This window comes from Myotis brandtii, unplaced genomic scaffold (genome assembly GCF_000412655.1).
Source record: "Myotis brandtii unplaced genomic scaffold, ASM41265v1 scaffold363, whole genome shotgun sequence".
NCBI classification, from domain to species: domain Eukaryota; kingdom Metazoa; phylum Chordata; class Mammalia; order Chiroptera; family Vespertilionidae; genus Myotis; species Myotis brandtii.
The window spans coordinates 4,360,289-4,378,161 of record NW_005363938.1 but is presented as its reverse complement, the minus strand read 5'-3'; the positions used below and the strand labels follow the sequence as shown (position 1 = coordinate 4,378,161).

Sequence of the window (17,873 nt, the reverse complement as noted above, 5' to 3'; positions counted from 1 at the left end):
TAACACCTGGTTGGATGGTCCAAATGAACTAATATATGTGAAATGGACAGAAATAAGTCATAATAAAAGGTTTTTGAACGGATACTTCTCCTTTGGCTTCCCTACTTGGAGCACCAATATTTAGGGTTCACTCCTTAACTTGGAACATTTTGAAGAGAACAAAGGACAATCTGAGAATGAATTCACACAAGAATAACATGGTTTACCATAAATTAGCATAAGTATAATTGTTTATGACTCTAAGGAATATATAATAGACTTCTAATTTATAGTTCCTATTTATGAAGAATTGGAGAAAATCCTTGGCCAACTGTGGTCTGGTTTAGTTCAGATACTTTTTTTCTGAGATTGTCCAAAATTTTCTGATCCTCTTCTAAAAATCCCATATTGTTGTTTTTCACTTATCCTGAGATAAACTGCTTTGTATTGGAACCCTTAGTACTCTGTGGAATATACAGGTTGGGTTTTTTTTCTGGTTGCGAAACTAAACTTTGATAGAATCATTTACCAGTTGTAATTAATTAGTCACTACTTTTTTTGAAAGATTTTTTTTTTTGAGAGAGAGAGAGGAAGGGAGAAGGAGAGAAACATTGATGCAAGAGCATAACATTGATTGGCCATTTCCTGCTTACTCTCCACCAGGGATTGAGCCTGCAACCCAGGCATATACCCTGACCAAGAACTGAAACAAAAACCAGTCAGGGCACTACTTCTTTAATGCATACCTTTGCTGTCAGACTTCACCTTGGCTCCTTCTCTCTCTTCCTGAAATCTGAGTGCCCTATACCCTGCCTCCTATGGCAAATCAATGTTAAATGTAGTTCCTTTTGGTGAAGAGATACTTTCAGAACTGATCTATCCTGAAAATGGATCTCCACTATAATGATATTTGAACACAAAATACTATTAGACATCCTCTCTGATTACTGTAACTTTGAGTTTTATTAAATACTAGAGGCCCAGTGCACGAATTTGTGCATGGGTGGACCCCTTTGGGGTGGCCTATGGGAATTGGGCCCCAGCTCGTGCCCCCAGCCTCGCAGCCCTGCCTGGCACCCTGCCTTGGCCTGGCATTGCCCCCTCACTTGCTCCACCATCCCACTTGTGGGGCAATCAATTGGGGCCAGGCCCCCCCGCCCTGGCTCCCTCAGTGTCTGGGAGCCGGGCAGCGGCCCCAACCCCCGCCGCCACTGCTGGTCACCATCTGTGGGGCCTGGCACCGCCCGCTCACCCGCTCCACCATCCTGCCGCAGTCCTGCTATCGTCAGGGCCCATCGGGGCCAGCAGTACCTCTACTGCTGCCCACTGCCAGCACTGCATCGCTGATGCCCACCATGTTCCGTGCCACCCCCTGGTGGTCAGCATATGTCATAGTGAGCTCCCAAACTCCCCATTGGACAATTTGCATATTAGGCTTTTATTATATAGGATTTCACATCCACCAATGAGTGGGACATAAATGCACTTTCAAAAGTTTAACTTCTGTGATGAAATGAGTTCACTTTTCTTAATTTCTTGGCTTTTTTAATTTTAAAAAGTCTTTAAATCATTTCAGCTTTGGCTCAAGAAGTATAAAATCTAGCCCTTCACAGGGAAGTCTTGAGCTGGGAGATATGCTAGAAGAAAGGTGAGACAGCAAGGAAACTGCATTCCTGCCTTAGCCTCAGGGCTTCTTGCACCATGCCTGAGAAGACTGAGACAAAAGTGAAAAGCCAAGAAACTCAAGCAGCCTCATAATTACAGCTATCTATGACTTATGTAACATCAAAATGTGATTTTTGTCAAACAAGGCAATAATCTATAATAATAAAAGCATAATATGCTAATTAGACTGGACGAAGCCAGGGCTGTGAGGGAAGCCCGGGTCTCGGGTGCCAGAGGGAAGCCGGTGCCAGCAGCCAGGTGAAGGAAAGCCTACTCTTGCACTGATTTCGTGCATCGGGCCTCTAGTGATAAAAATAAAATAAAATTATCTGAATTCTTTTTGGAAAAAGGTGTTACATAAATATGTCTCAATTGCCCTAGTTGGTTTGGCTCAGTGGATAGAGCATCAGCCTGTGGACTGAAGGGTCCTGGGTTCGATTCCAGCCAAGGGCATATGCCTGGCTGGTGGGCTCGACCTCCAGTGGGGGGCGTGCAGGAGGCAGCCAATCAATGGTTCTTTCTCATCATTGATGTTTCTGTCTCTCTTTCCCTCTCCCTTCCTCTCTGAAATCAATAAAATATATTTAAAAAATATGTCTCAATTAATAAAGTGTATTATTAAGCCAATTAATTGTCCTTCTTTAGTTATTTATGTAAGACACTACGATTCTTCCCTGGTTCTTAGCCTCAATTTTGTACCACAGCTCATCCTCGAGTACAGTTTGCTACTTCTTGTCTTCCAGAGTGGGGCTGGGAGGCAGAGGGATTCTAAGCTTCTGGTCATTATTAGAAACAACAAAACCTTATCTCTATTCAAATCTGCAAATATAGCAGCAACCACAATTTTAGTTTAAAAGTTTATGTTTGCTATAGGGAAATTTAAAACTAGAACATGATAGAAAAGTAGACTTCTCTGAATCACTTTTCACATTTCATCAACATAATCCTCAGTCTCCTTCAGGACTCTTTTTTATGGTGATCCCAGGACTTATCTGATGAATGTAATGAAAAGATTGCTTTAAAATAACAACCCAGTAATAGAATATTGTCAACGTATCACACTGTTTCTCAAATAATGGTACAGAAGATTTGGGTGGTACATCAATGAATATTTTCAATTTTAAAGTTTATAGTGACATTGATGGAAATTAGAACAAATATAATTAGCATATAAAACTCAATTTTCATAAATAATATTTCCTAAGAAAAGGCTAAAAATTGAATCCCTTAAAATTTTAAGTAAACACAACATATGGTAAAACTGTAAATGAAGTGTGCAAATGCTGAAGTTTGAGAAATATTGCTCTTTTCTGTTTATTTCAAGTTTATGTGACTAGTTACACTATATCATTGCCTTGAGTAATCAATGTTTGTATAATTTAAGAACTATGCCATAAACTTACAGGTGAATAATCACAGGTTATTGCATACAGAATTTCTGGTCATTAAAAAAAGTTTTATATCAGATTTGGAACATGACTTCTAATATAATCTTGTTTATAAAATAAATTATGTTTACTATTTACAACCTCTCTTGAGATTATAGTATGCTACCAGTTTAAAGTCTAAATTTATTTGGTTTCTATGCATTAAATGTTTGTTTATAAACTTTCTCTCCATTATGAATAACTTTATATTGAATGGGATGGAAAAGTATGACAAAAAAATTTCTACATTTATATATTCATATTATTTCTCCCCCAGGAGTTATGTACTGCTGAGTAAGTGAAGGACCGTGGCTTAAAACTTTCTCACATTTATTATATTCACATAATTTCTCCCGAGTATGGATTTTCCTATGTTGATTAAGGTGTGCACTCTGGCTAAAGGCTTTCTCACATTCATTACATTTATAGGGCTTCTCTCCTGTATGAGTCCTCTCATGCTGATTAAGATGTGTCTTCTGGCTAAAGGCTTTCCCACAAAAATTACATTCATAAGGCTTCTCTCCAGTATGAAGTCTATGATGTTCAGTAAGGGATGTGATACGGCTAAAGGCTTTACCACATTGATTACATTTGTAGGGCCTCTCTCCAGTATGAATCCTCAGATGTTGAGTAAAGGATGAATGTTGACGAAAGGCTTTCCCACAGTCATTGCATATAAAAGGTTTTTCTCCTGTATGAATCCGCTGATGTTGAATAAGATGTATCTTCTGGCTGAATCTTTTCCCACATTCATCACACTTAAAGGGCTTCTCTCCTGTAAGGACTATCTGAGGTTGAGTAAAAGTTGAGTTGTGGCTGGAGGTCTTCCTACATTCACTGGGCTCTTCAGTATGAATATGATTAGTAAGAAGAATATGTTGATTGAAGATTTTCCCACATGCGTTATATTCATAAGTATTTTCTCTTACATGGTTTCCCTGATAGTAAATCAATTCTGAATTATGTTTGATGCTATTTCCTTGTGTTTTCGAATGAAGGGGTATCTTAATTGAAGAAATTCGCTGATGCATAAGATTTGAGATCATTTTATAGTTTCCCCCAAATTCGTTACATCCAGGGCTTCTCTCCTGTGGGAACTTTTTTTGGGCAAAAGATTCTTGTCCTAAATGTCTCTGGTGATTTTCTTGATTAAACTCTAACTGATAATCAAAATCCCAGAGTCCTCCTAGAATGGAGTACCAGAAACTATCTCCTGTTAGTCTCTCCATTATCATGTTATGGGTTTGAATTTCATCAGAAGTACTCTGGTTTGGAGTTGATTTTTTGACTTCAGGTCTATTTTCTGCATCTAAAAGAAGTTCAGAACAAATTAAGAAGTACAAATTGATAGTCATGGTACTGCAAAGTACAGCATGGAGGATATATTCAATAATGTTATAATAACTATGTATGGTTCCAGGTACTAATAAAAAGCAATAAGTGGGGGTTTACAGCATAATATTTATTTCTAATGACAAAAAAAGAAAAGAAATTCAGAACATACTAATACTTTGCAGCATTCTTTATGTTTTGAAAAAAATTGTTGCATAATGAATTATCAAATGAAACTGACAATAATGCAAATGAGGCAGTTGTGGCATTGGAAAGTTTTAAAATGTGGCCGTATAACAAGAGGACAGACTATAAAAAGATGACAAGAAGCAGTGAGTTGGAGGAAAATTTAAAACATGTGTGGTAACCATGAAAGGAAGAGATCATACTGGAAAGAAATGGAAAGGAGAATAAGAAATGGAAAGGAGAATAAGAAATATCAGAGAAATGTCTGTGCTCAGAGGTGGGAGATATTAGAGAAAAGACTGTAATTAGAGAAGAAAGGTCTCATCTGTGACTTATTCTATTGTAAGGACAGCTAACTTGTTTATTTTAAAAGCATTTCTTCATACTTTAAATCTTTTTTGTTGTTGTTAATAATCACCTGAGGATATTTTTCCACTGATTTTTAGAGAGGGTGGGAGGGAGGGAGGGAGGGAGCAAGAAACATCAATGTGAGAGAGACATCAATTGGTTGCTTCCTGAACGCACCCTGACCAGGATGGGGATCAAACCTGCAACCCAGGCACATGCCCTTGATGGGAATTGAACCTGCGACTCTTTGGTGCAAGAACCTACACTGTAATTATACAGCAACACCTGCCAGGGCTGTATTTTTAATCTTTTGTTTAAAATGATAAAACTAATGATTGCTTATAGTAATATATTCAAATAATATGGAAATACATAAAGAATTCCACCCCTTAGAGGTAATCATTGTTAATAGTTTGGGGCTTATCCTGCCAGATTTTTCATATGTCCAGACAAATACAAATGTAAACTGTATTTTGAACAAGCATGACTCATGTATTGCGATAAAAACAAAATTTCATTTCAGTCTCCTACCACTTTAAAATTTGTGTAGTGGGGGGTATTCTTCCTCTGCTTCTACATGAAGATTTGGACAGTTCCCAGGACTTTCCCTTTACTTCTTATGTAACAGATACCCCTATTACATTGTCACAAATGCAGTCTCTATTCAGCAATTAAAATGTTCAGTCACAAGTAACAGTAAAAGTCCAAAATGAACCCCTTTCCCCTCTCCTGGGTCTGTTACAGAGTCATATTCTTTCTTCTCTCTCCCTGCCTGCCTATTCTCCCACTCCACTCTCTTCCTGTTCACCCTTCCCCCAATTCTGCTCTCTCCATGCTAGTCTTTTCTCTGACTCTATTCTCTTCGTTCCCCATTTAACTATTTCCATGCTCACCTCTTCCTTCACTCACTACCGTTGTTTAGTTCCACTCTAACAAAAGTTGGAAGCAGGAGGGATTAGGAGATAGGACAATTTTTGTATGACTGGGTGGCTTCATATTCTCAGTTTAGTGGATGGTTAAACAGACTCACTTTTGGAAACATCTGTGGCTCTTGGGAGGCTCTCTCTCCTGTCATTTCTATGACCTAGATAGATATCTCTCTATTTTGGGTAGTCCCTTGGGACCAGCCCAAGAGCATAAGTCCTATTGGCCAAGATCCAAGCTCATGCTGGCTGACTCATGCATGAAAAACACTCACAATACCTTGTCCCAACAAGGCTGTGTAGTAGTGCATGCTGATCCTAAGTCATCAGCTTCTCCTGGCTCACTCACCAAAGCCATTTCATTAGCCAGCTGTTCTTGGGCCTTGGACTGCTTTAGCTTTCTCAAATGTGAGTCAGGTGCTAGTCTTGATCTTCTGACCATAGGGAATGTACAAGCATCCCGCATTTTATTGCACTCCACTTTATTGCACTTTGCAGATATTTCAGTTTTTGCAAATTGAAGGTTTGTGGCAACCTTACATAGAGCATGTCTACCAGCACCATGTTCCCAACAGCATTTGCTTACTTTATGTTTCTGTGTCACGTTTTGGTAATTTTACACCACACCACATTTCAAACTTTTCCATTATTATTCTATTTATTATGGTGATCTGTGACCAGTGATCTTCGATGTTACTATAGCAATTGTTTTGGGGGTGCCATGAACTACCTTTGTAAGACAGTGAATTTATGCCGAAACCGGTTTGGCTCAGTGGATAGAGCGTCGGCCTGCGGACTGAAGGGTCCCGGGTTCGATTCCGGTCAAGGGCATGTGCCTGGGTTGCGGGCACATCCCCAGTGGGAGATGTGCAGGAGGCAGCTGGTCGATGTTTCTCTCTCATCGATGTTTCTGGCTCTCTGTCTCTCTCCCTTCCTCTCTGTAAAAAATCAATAAAATATATTAAAAAAAAAAAAAAAGACAGTGAATTTAATCTACAAACGTGTGTGTTCTGACTGCTCCACTGACCACCATTCCTCTATTGCTCTCCTCCTTGGGCCTCCCTATTCCCTGAGACACAACAATATGGAAATCAGGCCAACTAACCCTAAAATGGCACCTAGGTGTTTAAGTGAAAGGAAGAGTTGCGCATCTCTCACTTTAAGTTAAACGCTAGAAATGATTAAGCTTAGTGAAGAAGGCATGTTGAAAGCTGAGATAGGTCAAAAGCTAGGCTCCTCGTGCCAGTTAGCTAAGTTGTGAATGCAAAGGAAAAGTCTTTCAAGGAAATGAAACGTGCCACTCCAGTGAATGCAAATGATAAGAAAGAGAACAGCCTTACTGCTGATATAAAGTTTTAGTGGTTTGGATAGAATATCAGACTAGCCACAAGATTCCCTAAACCAGAACCTAATCCAGAGCAAGGCCTTAACTCTCTTCAGTTTTGCTGAAGGGTGAGAGAGGGGAGAAAATTGCAGGAAAAAAGTCTGAAGCTAGCAGAGGTTGGTTCATGAGGTTTAAGGAAAGAAGTCATCTCCATAACATAAAAGTGCACAATGAAACTGCAAGTGCTGATGCAGAAGCTGCAGCAAATTATCCAGAAGATCTAGCTAAGATGATTAATGAAGGGGGCTACACGAAACAGATTTTCAATGCAGATGAAACAGCCTCATATTGGAAGAAGATGTCATCTAGGACTTTCATAGCTAGAGGAAGAGTTAATGCCTAGCTTCAAAGCTTCAAAGGACAGGTTGACTCTCTTGCTAAAGGCTAATGCAGCTGGTGATTTTAAGTTGAAGCCAGTGCTCATTTACCATTCCAAAAATTCTAGGGCCCTTAAATTAGCTAAATCTACTCTGCCTGTGCTCTATAAATCGAACAACAAAGCTCGGATGGCAGCACGCTTGCTTACAACATGGCTTACTGAATATTTTAAGCCCACTGTTGAGACTTACTACTCAGATAAAAATGCTTCTTTTCAAAATATTACTGCTTATTGACAATGCACCTGGTCACCCAGGAGCTCTGATCGAAATGTACAATGAGAGTAATGTTATTTTCATGCTTGCTAACGATAGTGGGGAAGGGTATGTAATAAGAATAGAGCCATAGTTGTCTAATAGTTATTCACCTTACTAACTATAGATGAGACGTTTTCTTACAGACCCTGGGAAACTGGAGGATGAAACAAGGCTGTAAAAAGATAAGATGCTCGATGGGTCCATCACTCAGAAAATAAATACATTTTGAGAACAGACCAAGGACAGGACATTTTGATTTGGTTGCTGTGCCTGGACCCTGACCCCTCCGGGAGTTTTTCTCAGGAATGCTGACCATTCTCTGGTCCCAGGAACGGGCTGAGCTGCTTGTAACATCATAGAAAATTAGCCACCTTGTTATTGGACTTTGAGCTCCGGAAGGCTGGACTTAAGGCCCTCTCCTCCCCTTTCCATGTTATACATAGCTATCTTCTCCCTCAGCCAGCTGGCAAGGGGGAGTGAGATCAGAATCTCCAGGGTGACGGACTGCTTTCCCCAAACTGCCGGCATTATTGGAATAAATGCTCATATATGATTCAACCCTGTCTCTGCTTAATCTGGTCCAAGTAGTGACAGGCAGCCTCGGGTCCATTGTGTCTGGTTTCACTAACACAGAATACATTCTGCAGCCCATGAATCAAGAAGTAATTTTAACTTTCAGGTCTTACTATTTAAGAAGTATATGTCATAAGGCTATAGCTGACACACATGGTGATTCCTCTGATGGATCTGGGCAAAGTAGGTTGAAAACCTTCTGAAAAGGATTCATCGTTGTAGATGCAATTCTCTTTTGACAGTACCTTCTTATTCTAGCAAAATCCTCTTTATCGTCCCCGCTTCTCATTCTAGCTTCTTGTGAGAGCACTGTACACTTACTAGCTCTATTTTTTTTAACCCCTATTCACTGGACAATGTACACAAATTGATTGCTTTTCTAATTACTCCCTGGTCATCTCTCCTGTTACTATAATTACCAACCTCTTTGTTGATAAACCCATTGGACACTTCCTAGATCTCATCTTACATAGGAAGAGATTTCCAAATAAACAGACATCAGCAGATGCCAATGACCACGAGGCAAGCAATACCCCAGAGAATGAGAGCACAAAAGCCAGATCATTCTATCTGTCCTTTGAGCAACAGAAATGTCTTGCCACATTCTCATTAGAGGAACCATTTATGGTGCCTCACAGGATAATGCAAAAACAGACTCCTTGGAGGAGACTGCTAGCCTGCCCGCGTGACAAGGAGGATGTGAAAAATCCCTAGTTCAAGCTGATCTATGAATCAAGAGCCTTGTGTATCCACATATAGATGCACAATGGTGTCTGCACATTTTCTTAAGTTAGCAATTATTTTCTCTAGTGGAGGGTAGTCTATGGGTAGGGACAAAATGGGAGACAGTGTGGGTCCTGCACATGGCCACATATGTACCCTTGGGAAAGATCAGCTCTGCCGTCTGCTGTAGGTTCCTACCCTGGCAATTCACCTGCAAAGGGAGTTTTTAATTTTCTTCCTTTAGTTTCCTATTCCCTGGGATCCAGGTGTGGAGGTTCATAGAAATAATGTCACCCACTGCTGTCAGGGAAAGGGCCTAGTTCTTGACAAAATGTTTTAATTATCAGCCTTTACCCATGGAATGCCAGCACTGGTCAGGCCAAAATTCAGGTTAAGTGAGGCTGAAACAGGGACAAAGTTTCCTGCCTAAGATAATCTAGAGCGCTAAAAGCAAGAAGCACAGCCAAGTCTGTCATACTGAAAAAGCATAAGCTCGAATGAAACAAAGCCAAGTCCAAACGATGAAACACGGAGCCAGAACAAAGAACCAGAGTGGGAAACTAGACAGAGATGGGCAGGTTAGCTTGACTAAGTGATCCAGAGTGGAATATAGCATACGGGTAGCAGTCAACTATTTGCTAGTGTAACCCAGGCAGATCATTGTAGGTGTTATTCTAACAATCGGGAAGGAAAGAGGTTTTTCTTCTGGCCAAGAAGTCTCATATTTAGTGGGATGTTTTAAAGAAGAGAGTATAAAGCCAACAGATCCAGGTTTTGAAATACAGCACTTAATTAAAATAGCATGACATTCATAAAGAAAAATATGATCTAAAATCTGGAAAGAGAATGTGGGTGAAATACTTAGACTAGAAATGTAGAAATGGGGGAAACTGACATATAAGTCTACTTAAAAGCACTTCACTAGAGAATGGAACACCAAATCCACAGGAATACACACCTTTAGAAGAATAAGGAGGGAGAGAAGGTAGTACAGGAGCAGGTAAAGATACAGGAAAAAGGTTGAAAGAGGCAAGAATAGTGTATATCACGAGCCAGGGTGGAAGAAAATTTCAAAAAAGTAAAGTCAACACAGTCAAATACAAGATCATAGGAGACAATAACTGTGGTTTTTAGCCACTGGATTTGACTGGAAGGAAGTTAGTGGTAATCTCCCAGAAAAAATGTTAGTAACACAATCAGGATATATCACCAAGGTGAGCACAAGAATAAGAACCAGGGCTATGGGTTTTAGACAATTTTAAAAAGTTTGATAACGAAAGGAAAAAGAAAAACTGAAAAGTAGGTAAAAATGGCAGAGATATGGAAAAGAAAGATTTAAAGACTACCAAGAGAGGATGTGTAAATAAAAAAAATAGAAAATGCTATGTGGAGGTTTGCAACATAAAGGTATTTATGTACACTCAAACTAACACCTTCAAAATAACTTTTGTGCTGTGCTAATTTTTAAATAATAAGTATATATTATCTGTTTAATCAGAAAAAAATAAGAGAGCCATTTCCACTTTGTGAAAAAGTCAAATATGAACTAGATTTTTAAAAAGTGTTAAATATTCTTTAAATCCAGAGAGAGATATTTGTAGCACACTCAGTGGAATATTTCAAAAGTGACTATTTCCCTTCACTCAGTAGCAAATATTAAAATGCTTGCTTCTCACCTGGATGAGTGTCCAGTGGGCTGTCTCTTTCCATCATCCACTGCTCTTCTTGCTCCAACTGAGTGATCACCTCTGGCTTATAAAGTTGATGACCTATTCATGGGGGGAAAAAATGTATCTCAGAAATTTATACTGGAAACAAAGAAATTTTTAGTCTTGAAAGGCAGCAAAATAAAGGTGCCCACCTCAAACTCAACCTCAAGACTTTTTACCTGAGGAGAAAGAGCAGGACCCAAAGGTCTCTGTCTATGAAACTGATTAGCATTCTTCTGTCCCGCCTGAACTATATTCACAAAAGCTTTGGAGGTTTTCACTACTTGAGAAAATAGAGTAGTCCCCCCTTATCCTTGATTTCACTTTTTGCAGATTCAGTTACCCACGATCAACCATGGTCCAAAAATATTAAATGAAAAATTCCAGAAACAAACAATTCATAGTTTCATTTTTTATTTATTTTTATTATTTTAACTTTAAAAAATATTTTTATTGCTTTCAGAGAGGAAGGGAGAGAAAGAGAGAGAGAGAGAAACATCAATGATGTTTGAGAATCATTGATGGGCTGCTTCCTGCACGCCCCCTACTGGAGACCAAGAATGTGCCCTGACCAGGAATCGAACTGTGACCTCCTGGTTCACAGGTCAATGCTCAATCCCTGAGGCACACTAACTGGGCTATTTTTTTTTTTAACTTTTTAAATTAAATTTATTGGGGTGACATTGGTTAATAAAATTATATAGGTTTCAAGTGTACAGTTCTATGATGCATCATCTGCCTATTGAATTGAGTATCTACCACCGAGAGTCAAATCTCCTTCCGTCACCATATATTTGACCCCTTTACCCTTTACTACCTCCCATCCCTCTTCCCTCTGGTAACCACCATGTTGTCTGTATATATGAGGTTTTATATATTTGTTTGTCTTATTTGCTCATTTGTTGCTTTCAGTTTTATATCCCACATCTGAGTGAAGTCATTTGTTCTTGACTTTTTTTTTTTTTTTTTTTTTTTTTTTAGAGAGGCAGAAAGACCTGTGCAAAGTTAAATTTAGAAGAATGATAAATGCACTCCCCTCCTCCCAGTTCCCGCCCCACCCTCCGCCCTCCCTCCCCACCCCCTGTCCTCATCCCTAGGTGCACGATTTTTGTCCAGTTTCTTCCCGCATCTCCCATTCCCCTTTCCCCCCCAAGAATAGTCAGTCCATTCCCTTTCTATGTCCCTGATTCATTATAATCACCAGTTCATTCTGTACATCAGATTATTTATTCACTTGGTTCTTAGATTCACTTGTTGATAGATGCATGTTTGTTGTTCACAATTTGTATCTTTACCTTTTTCTTCTTCCTCTTCTTAAAGGATACCTTTCAGCATTTCGTATAATACTGGTTTAGTGGTGATGAACTCCTTTAGCTTTTCCTTATCTGTGAAGCTCTTTATCTGACCTTCAATTCTGAATGATAGCTTTGCTGGATAAAGTATTCTTGGTTGTAGGTTCTTGGTATTCAGCACTTTGAATATTTCTTGCCATTCCCTTCTGGCCTGCAAAGTTTCTGTTGAGAAATCAGCTGACAGTCGTATGGGTATTCCCTTGTAGGTAATTGAGTCTCTTTCTCTTGCTGCTTTTAAGATTCTCTCTTTGTCTTTTGCTCTTGGCATTTTAATTATGATGTGTCTTGGTGTGGTCCTCTTTGGATTCCTTTTGTTTGGGGTTCTCTGCGCTTCTTGGACCTGTAAGTCCATTTCTTTCACCAGGTGGGGGAAGTTTTCTGCCATTATTTCTTCAAATAGGTTTTCAATATCTTGCTGTCTCTCATCTTCTGGCACCCCAATTATTCTGATGTTTGTACGCTTGAAGCTGTCCCAGAGGCTCCTTACACTATCTTCGTATTTTCGGATTCTTTTTTCATTTTGCTTTTCCGGTTGGGTGTTTTTTGCTTCTTCGCATTTCAAATCTTTGGCTTGATTCTTGCGCTCCTCTGGTCTGCTATTGGGTGTCTGTATAATATTCTTTATTTCAGTCCGTGTATGCTTAATTTCTAGTTGGTTCTTTATCATAGCATCGAGGGTCTCATTAGTTTTCGTGACTCTCTCCTCAAGTTTATTGACAGCTTCTAGCACATTTTTGCAAGCCCTCAAAATTGCGATTTTTAGCTCTATATCCTCCATTTCTGTCATGTTTTTTTGTCTCCGCATTTTTTATGCTTTCTTGGTGCACCCCCTAGTGGTCTTTGTGCGCAGTCTTGTTCTAGTTGAGCCTTGATTGTTGTAGTTAATACTAGAGGGATTTGACCACCAGGCCGACTGGCTGTGTGAATCAGCTGTGTCTGCCGCGGAAAACTTCTGTCCTCTGGGGAGGTGCTAATCTAGCCTTTGCCTGAGGCGATCTGGCAAATGGCTCTGCGCAGGGCTTGGGCGGGGCGGGCTCAACAGGGCGGGCGGGCGGAGGGAGCGGTTATGGCCCCTCTCAGTCCCGTTCCCAGAGGCTCTGCTTCTCAGAACCCCCGGAACCGCTGCAAACCTCGGAGGGAAAGCTGCCTTCCAACTGATGCCAGACACTCCCGCTTCTCCCGTTTGGGTCCGAGTCCCCAGCGATTCGCCCGTATCTGGAGCTCAGAGTCTGAGACTCCCCCCTGACCGAAAACGACAACCGCGCTCTCAGCCACCAGCCCGCTTTGCGCGCGCACCTCCGCACCTGAGTTTTTTCCACACTGCGCCTCCTCTGAGCCTCGGTGTGCTGTTATTTTTCCTTCTAGTTGAAGAGTCTCTCCTCAGCCAGCCTTCCTGTGGTTCTGGGTGATGTCCGTTCCGTCTTTTAGTTGTATTTTTGAAGTGGTTGTTTGCGGCAGCAGTCTGCGGTGTTTACCTATGCCGCCATCTTGGTCTCTCTCCTGTTCTTGACTTTTTCTGACTTACTTTGCTTAGCATTACATTCTCAAGATCCACCCATGTTCACCATACTGTTGTCTGTCTACGAGGTTTTTGTTGTTGTTGTTTAATCCCTTCATCTTTTTCACCCAGCCCCCCTACTCCCTCCCCTCTGACAGCTATGAGTCTGTTTCTATTTTGTTAATTTATTTTGTTCATTAGATTCCACATATAAGTGAAATCACATGGTGTTTGTCTGTCTCTGACTGGCTTATTTCACTTAGCATAATACATTTCAGAAACTGTGATAAAATCTTGCACCATCAGCTCTATCCCGCCCAGGACATGAATCATCCCTTTGTCCAGCATATCAACACTGTAGATGCCCCAGGCCTATTGATCACTTAGTAGGCATCTTGGTTATCAAACCAACTGTCTTGGTATCAAAGTGCTTATGCTCTGGTAACAGTTACTTTAAATAATTATGGCCCCAAAGTACAAAGGTAGTGATGCTAGCAATTCAGATATGCCGAATAAAAGCCATAAAGTTCTTTCTTCAAGTAAAAAGGCGAAAGTTCTCAATTTAATAAGGAAAGAAAAAAATTATATGCTGAAGTTGTTTAGATTTATGGTAGGAGCACATCTATCCATGAAATTGTGAAGAAAAAAGAAATTCATGCTAGCTTTGCTGTCACACCTCAAACCACAAAAGTTATAGCTAGAATATGGAAGTGCTTAGTTCAGATGGACGAGGCATTAAACTTTATCATAGGTATGTATGAATAGGGAAAACATAGTATATGTAGGATTCAGTACTAGCCATGGTTTCAGGCATCCCCTCAGATAAGCGGGGGACTACTATAAACCCATTGGAATGGCTTCCAGTTTTACAGGGTCTCCCTCCTTACCCAGAGCGACCAGATTCCTGTAGTTTTCTAGCATCACATCTCGGTAGAGGTTCTTCTGAGCAGGGCACAGCTGGTCCCACTCCTCTCCAGTGAAGTCCACAGCCACGTCCTGGAATGTCAGGGACTCCTGAAACATCAAGTACATCCCTGCTCAGCCAGAAACAGTTTTTTAAAAAACTAGGTCCTTAGGGGAAGGAGCAAAGGTAGAGCAGGAGACAAAGGTTAGGCTGTGTAAGCCATTGTGCTGAGAGCCTTCAGGGCTCTGAGTAATCCAGGTCAAAATTTTTGAGACAACCCTCAGTGCCTATTTTTCTATCATCTTTCAAGACAGATAAAAACATAAATGAAGTAATGCTTGTTTTTCAGCTTTTTATAATCTGTTGCAGGGGAATCTCAGATCATCTAAACCAGGGGTCCTCAAACTACGGCCCGCGGGCCACATGCAAATACAAATATTGTATTTGTTCCCGTTTTGTTTATTTTACTTCAAAATAAGATATGTGCAGTGTGCATAGGAATTCGTTCATAGTTTTTTTTTAAACTATAGTCCGGCCCTCCAACGGTCTGAGGGACAGTGAACTGGCCCCCTGTTTAAAAAGTTTGAGGACCCCTGATCTAAACAATTAAAAAACGATATGGGAAATTCATGCTATAAGGTTTCAGAAGTGATAGAATTCAGGATATGTTGAAATAGTGAAAGTAGGTATCGAGTTGGTGTATCTTGTGTAGTCCTTAAAAGTTTTAAGATTTGCACAGAAGAGGAGAAAGGATATTTCAGTGTCTTAAAAAAAAAAGTGAAAATAACCAGGGCAAATAGGTTAAGAGTAAAAGGTATATGATGCATGTCGATATCAGTAAAAGAAACTGTCTTGTTACAGGTAGGAATTTCAAATAAAAAGGGTAACATCTATATTTCCTCCATTATCAATGCTGCCTAAGCAACCCTTTTGCTCTAAGAGATACAGACATACTGACACACAACCTACATATACCTCCTTCTCCTTCTTTCCTAACACTCCCCCACCCCAATACAATCTACTTCATGGGTACAATCATTCCAATTATTTAAGAGTGTGGTGTTCCAAACAAGTGCTCTTTCCTAAAAGTTAAGATTCAATATTTCAGGACAGTATTGGTTTTTACACTTGTTTAGCATATGCCTAAAAAGCTTGTTTCTACTTCCTTTTATAACTTCTATATAGCCTCACATTTCACTTTAAATTTTGCTTCTCCATAGAGTTCTTCCCTGACTCCTTAATGCACATTCACAGCACCTTATTCTTATTTTGTATAATATACATCTCAATTTGCAATTTATTATTATATTTGCTGAATGACTGTCTCTGTTAGACTACAGGCCACTTGGGCTTAGGACCATGTTTGTTTTGCTCATTGACATATAGCTGATGCCACGCATAATTTCTGGCACACAGTAGCTGCTCGATAATATTTGTTGAAGGAATGAATCATCTTCTTTTGTAACACAATAAATGGTTCTGGAAAATTAAAACAAACTCCTCTGGCTAGAATGCCAAGAGGCACATATGCCACATTAGTTCTCAATGTCTTTTTGTTCCTGTCTGTGGGGAGCTTTACAATTAAGCATAAACTGAATGAATCTATCCCTTGCAGACCTAAGATCCCAAAGTACTAATGCACCAAATAAGTGCTCAGCTCTAGCTATTGGTCTCCTTATTGTCTTAGCTCTTGCTCAAGTTTTATTTCCTTTTGCAATGGTTCAGTCTTCTCTAATTTCCAAACCCTACCTGATATCAGCACACGTTAAAACTCTACCTTCTTCATGAAGTCTTCCCTCGTCCCTCCAGTTTCAATCAGATTTCTCCCTTCTCTGAGTAATTCTTGCATTTGTTATCTCTTGCATGCATAACAGCATCCAACATTCTACTTACACTTTTTGAATATTAAGTGTGTGATGTAGGCATTTAAAAATCTCTTCCAATGAGTTTATTTGCTATGTACAGATAATGATTATCTCATAGAATTTGGAACAATAGAAGTCCTCTATGTGAAGCAACTAAGACTGATATCTCATGTGTTAAGCAAAAAAGCTGGTTAAAGTAGAGATCCATAAAAGATATCTTAAACACATTATTTTAATTTAAAATATATACATGTATATTTTTGGCTAACCTTCTGATGTAAAGCTAAGCTTTGTCTATGAAAGTGATTTTAATGACTAAGTGTCCATACCCATAATGTATCAGTTTCTGGTTCATTAAAGTGGAACAAGCAAATGACGCTTGGGAAATAATGTAGGCATAGAATCCTCTGAGATTTTTATGATTTTTCCATCTGTGTTTTACAGTTTTGCTCACACCTAATTTGACAGCAATTTTTTAAAAATGGCATTTACTGAATCTTTCCAAAATATTCAACTAGTTTTCATAGAAACAGTTATATCTCTTCAGTTTACATAATATTTAATCAAACTATAGAATTGTTAACAACAGGTTTAAACAGGTTTGGGGGAAGCTATAACGGGTTCTGGATAAAAATTAACCTGTGGCAGCAGATGTCCTCAGGCGTACTGGGTAATGCTATTAGTTCCAAGCAGTCACAGTGACCTGAGCATCATTCATTGCTTACAGTGTGGTTGGAATTCTGGTGAGCTGTGTAAGTGAAGGGTGATTATAAGACAGTCTATGGCTTCTTTTATTTTATTTTATTTTTCAACATCTAGCACTGACATGAGTACTTGATTTGGTAAAAATGCTGGAGGGAAAAAGAGCTATAAAGGAGTATATAAGGTGGATGGGGAACATCCAATAGAGATTATCATCTGTCACAAGAGTTGAAAGGGCTCTGGAGTTTGGGGGCTTAGCACCTCTGAGAATAGAAAAGTGAAAGTGCCCACATTCTGAGGACTACAATAGTATTTCCAAGGAGAGTAAAACTAAACTTACCTTGGACCTGACTATCTGTGGCCTATCATTCATTTCCTTCTCTTCCATGTTCCCCTCCTGAAAAGGCACAGCATTCTGAGAAGGCATAAATAGGAAAAAGAAAAAAAAAGCATCTTGTCAATACATGGTATTAAGATTGAACCTAGCCCTGGCTGGTTTGGCTCACTGGATAGAGCGTCGGCCTGGGGACTGAAGGGTCCCAGGTTCGTCTGGTCAAATTGATTTGGTAAAAATGCTGGAGGGAAAAAGAGCTATAAAGGAGTATATAAGGTGGATGGGGAACATCCAATAGAGATTATCATCTGTCACAAGAGTTGAAAGGGCTCTG

General features: G+C 39.7%; 1 protein-coding gene across 2 annotated transcripts; it reads right to left on the bottom strand.

Annotated features, from left to right (window-relative positions):
• Positions 1-3,206: 3,206 nt before the first annotated feature.
• Positions 3,207-17,632, bottom strand: ZNF713 (zinc finger protein 713). 2 transcript variants are annotated; one of them, XM_005872059.2, is made up of 4 exons: positions 17,546-17,632; positions 14,622-14,748; positions 10,852-10,944; positions 3,207-4,380 (listed from the first exon to the last, which is right to left on the bottom strand). In XM_005872059.2, the coding sequence occupies exons 1-4, from the start codon at positions 17,630-17,632 to the stop codon at positions 3,329-3,331; spliced, it is 1,359 nt and encodes a 452-aa protein (XP_005872121.2). In that variant the 3' UTR covers positions 3,207-3,328. The 2 variants fall into 2 exon arrangements, with proteins under 2 accessions (XP_005872121.2, XP_014399884.1); XM_014544398.1 differs by having other exon boundaries at positions 14,622-14,805; positions 17,546-17,570.
• Between the last annotated feature and the right edge of the window lie 241 nt (positions 17,633-17,873).

Bases quoted from the DNA above. Each gene is read 5' to 3' on its own strand.
- ZNF713 (XM_005872059.2), bottom strand. From the start codon at position 17,632: ATGCCTTCTCAGAATGCTGTGCCTTTTCAGGAGGGGAACATGGAAGAG. The intron at 10,945-14,621 runs GTAAGGAGGGAG...CCCCATGAATAG, and splicing joins CAGGAATCTGGTCGCTCTGG to GTCATCAACTTTATAAGCCA. The intron at 4,381-10,851 runs GTGAGAAGCAAG...AACTTCTTTTAG, and splicing joins CCCACTGGACACTCATCCAG to ATGCAGAAAATAGACCTGAA.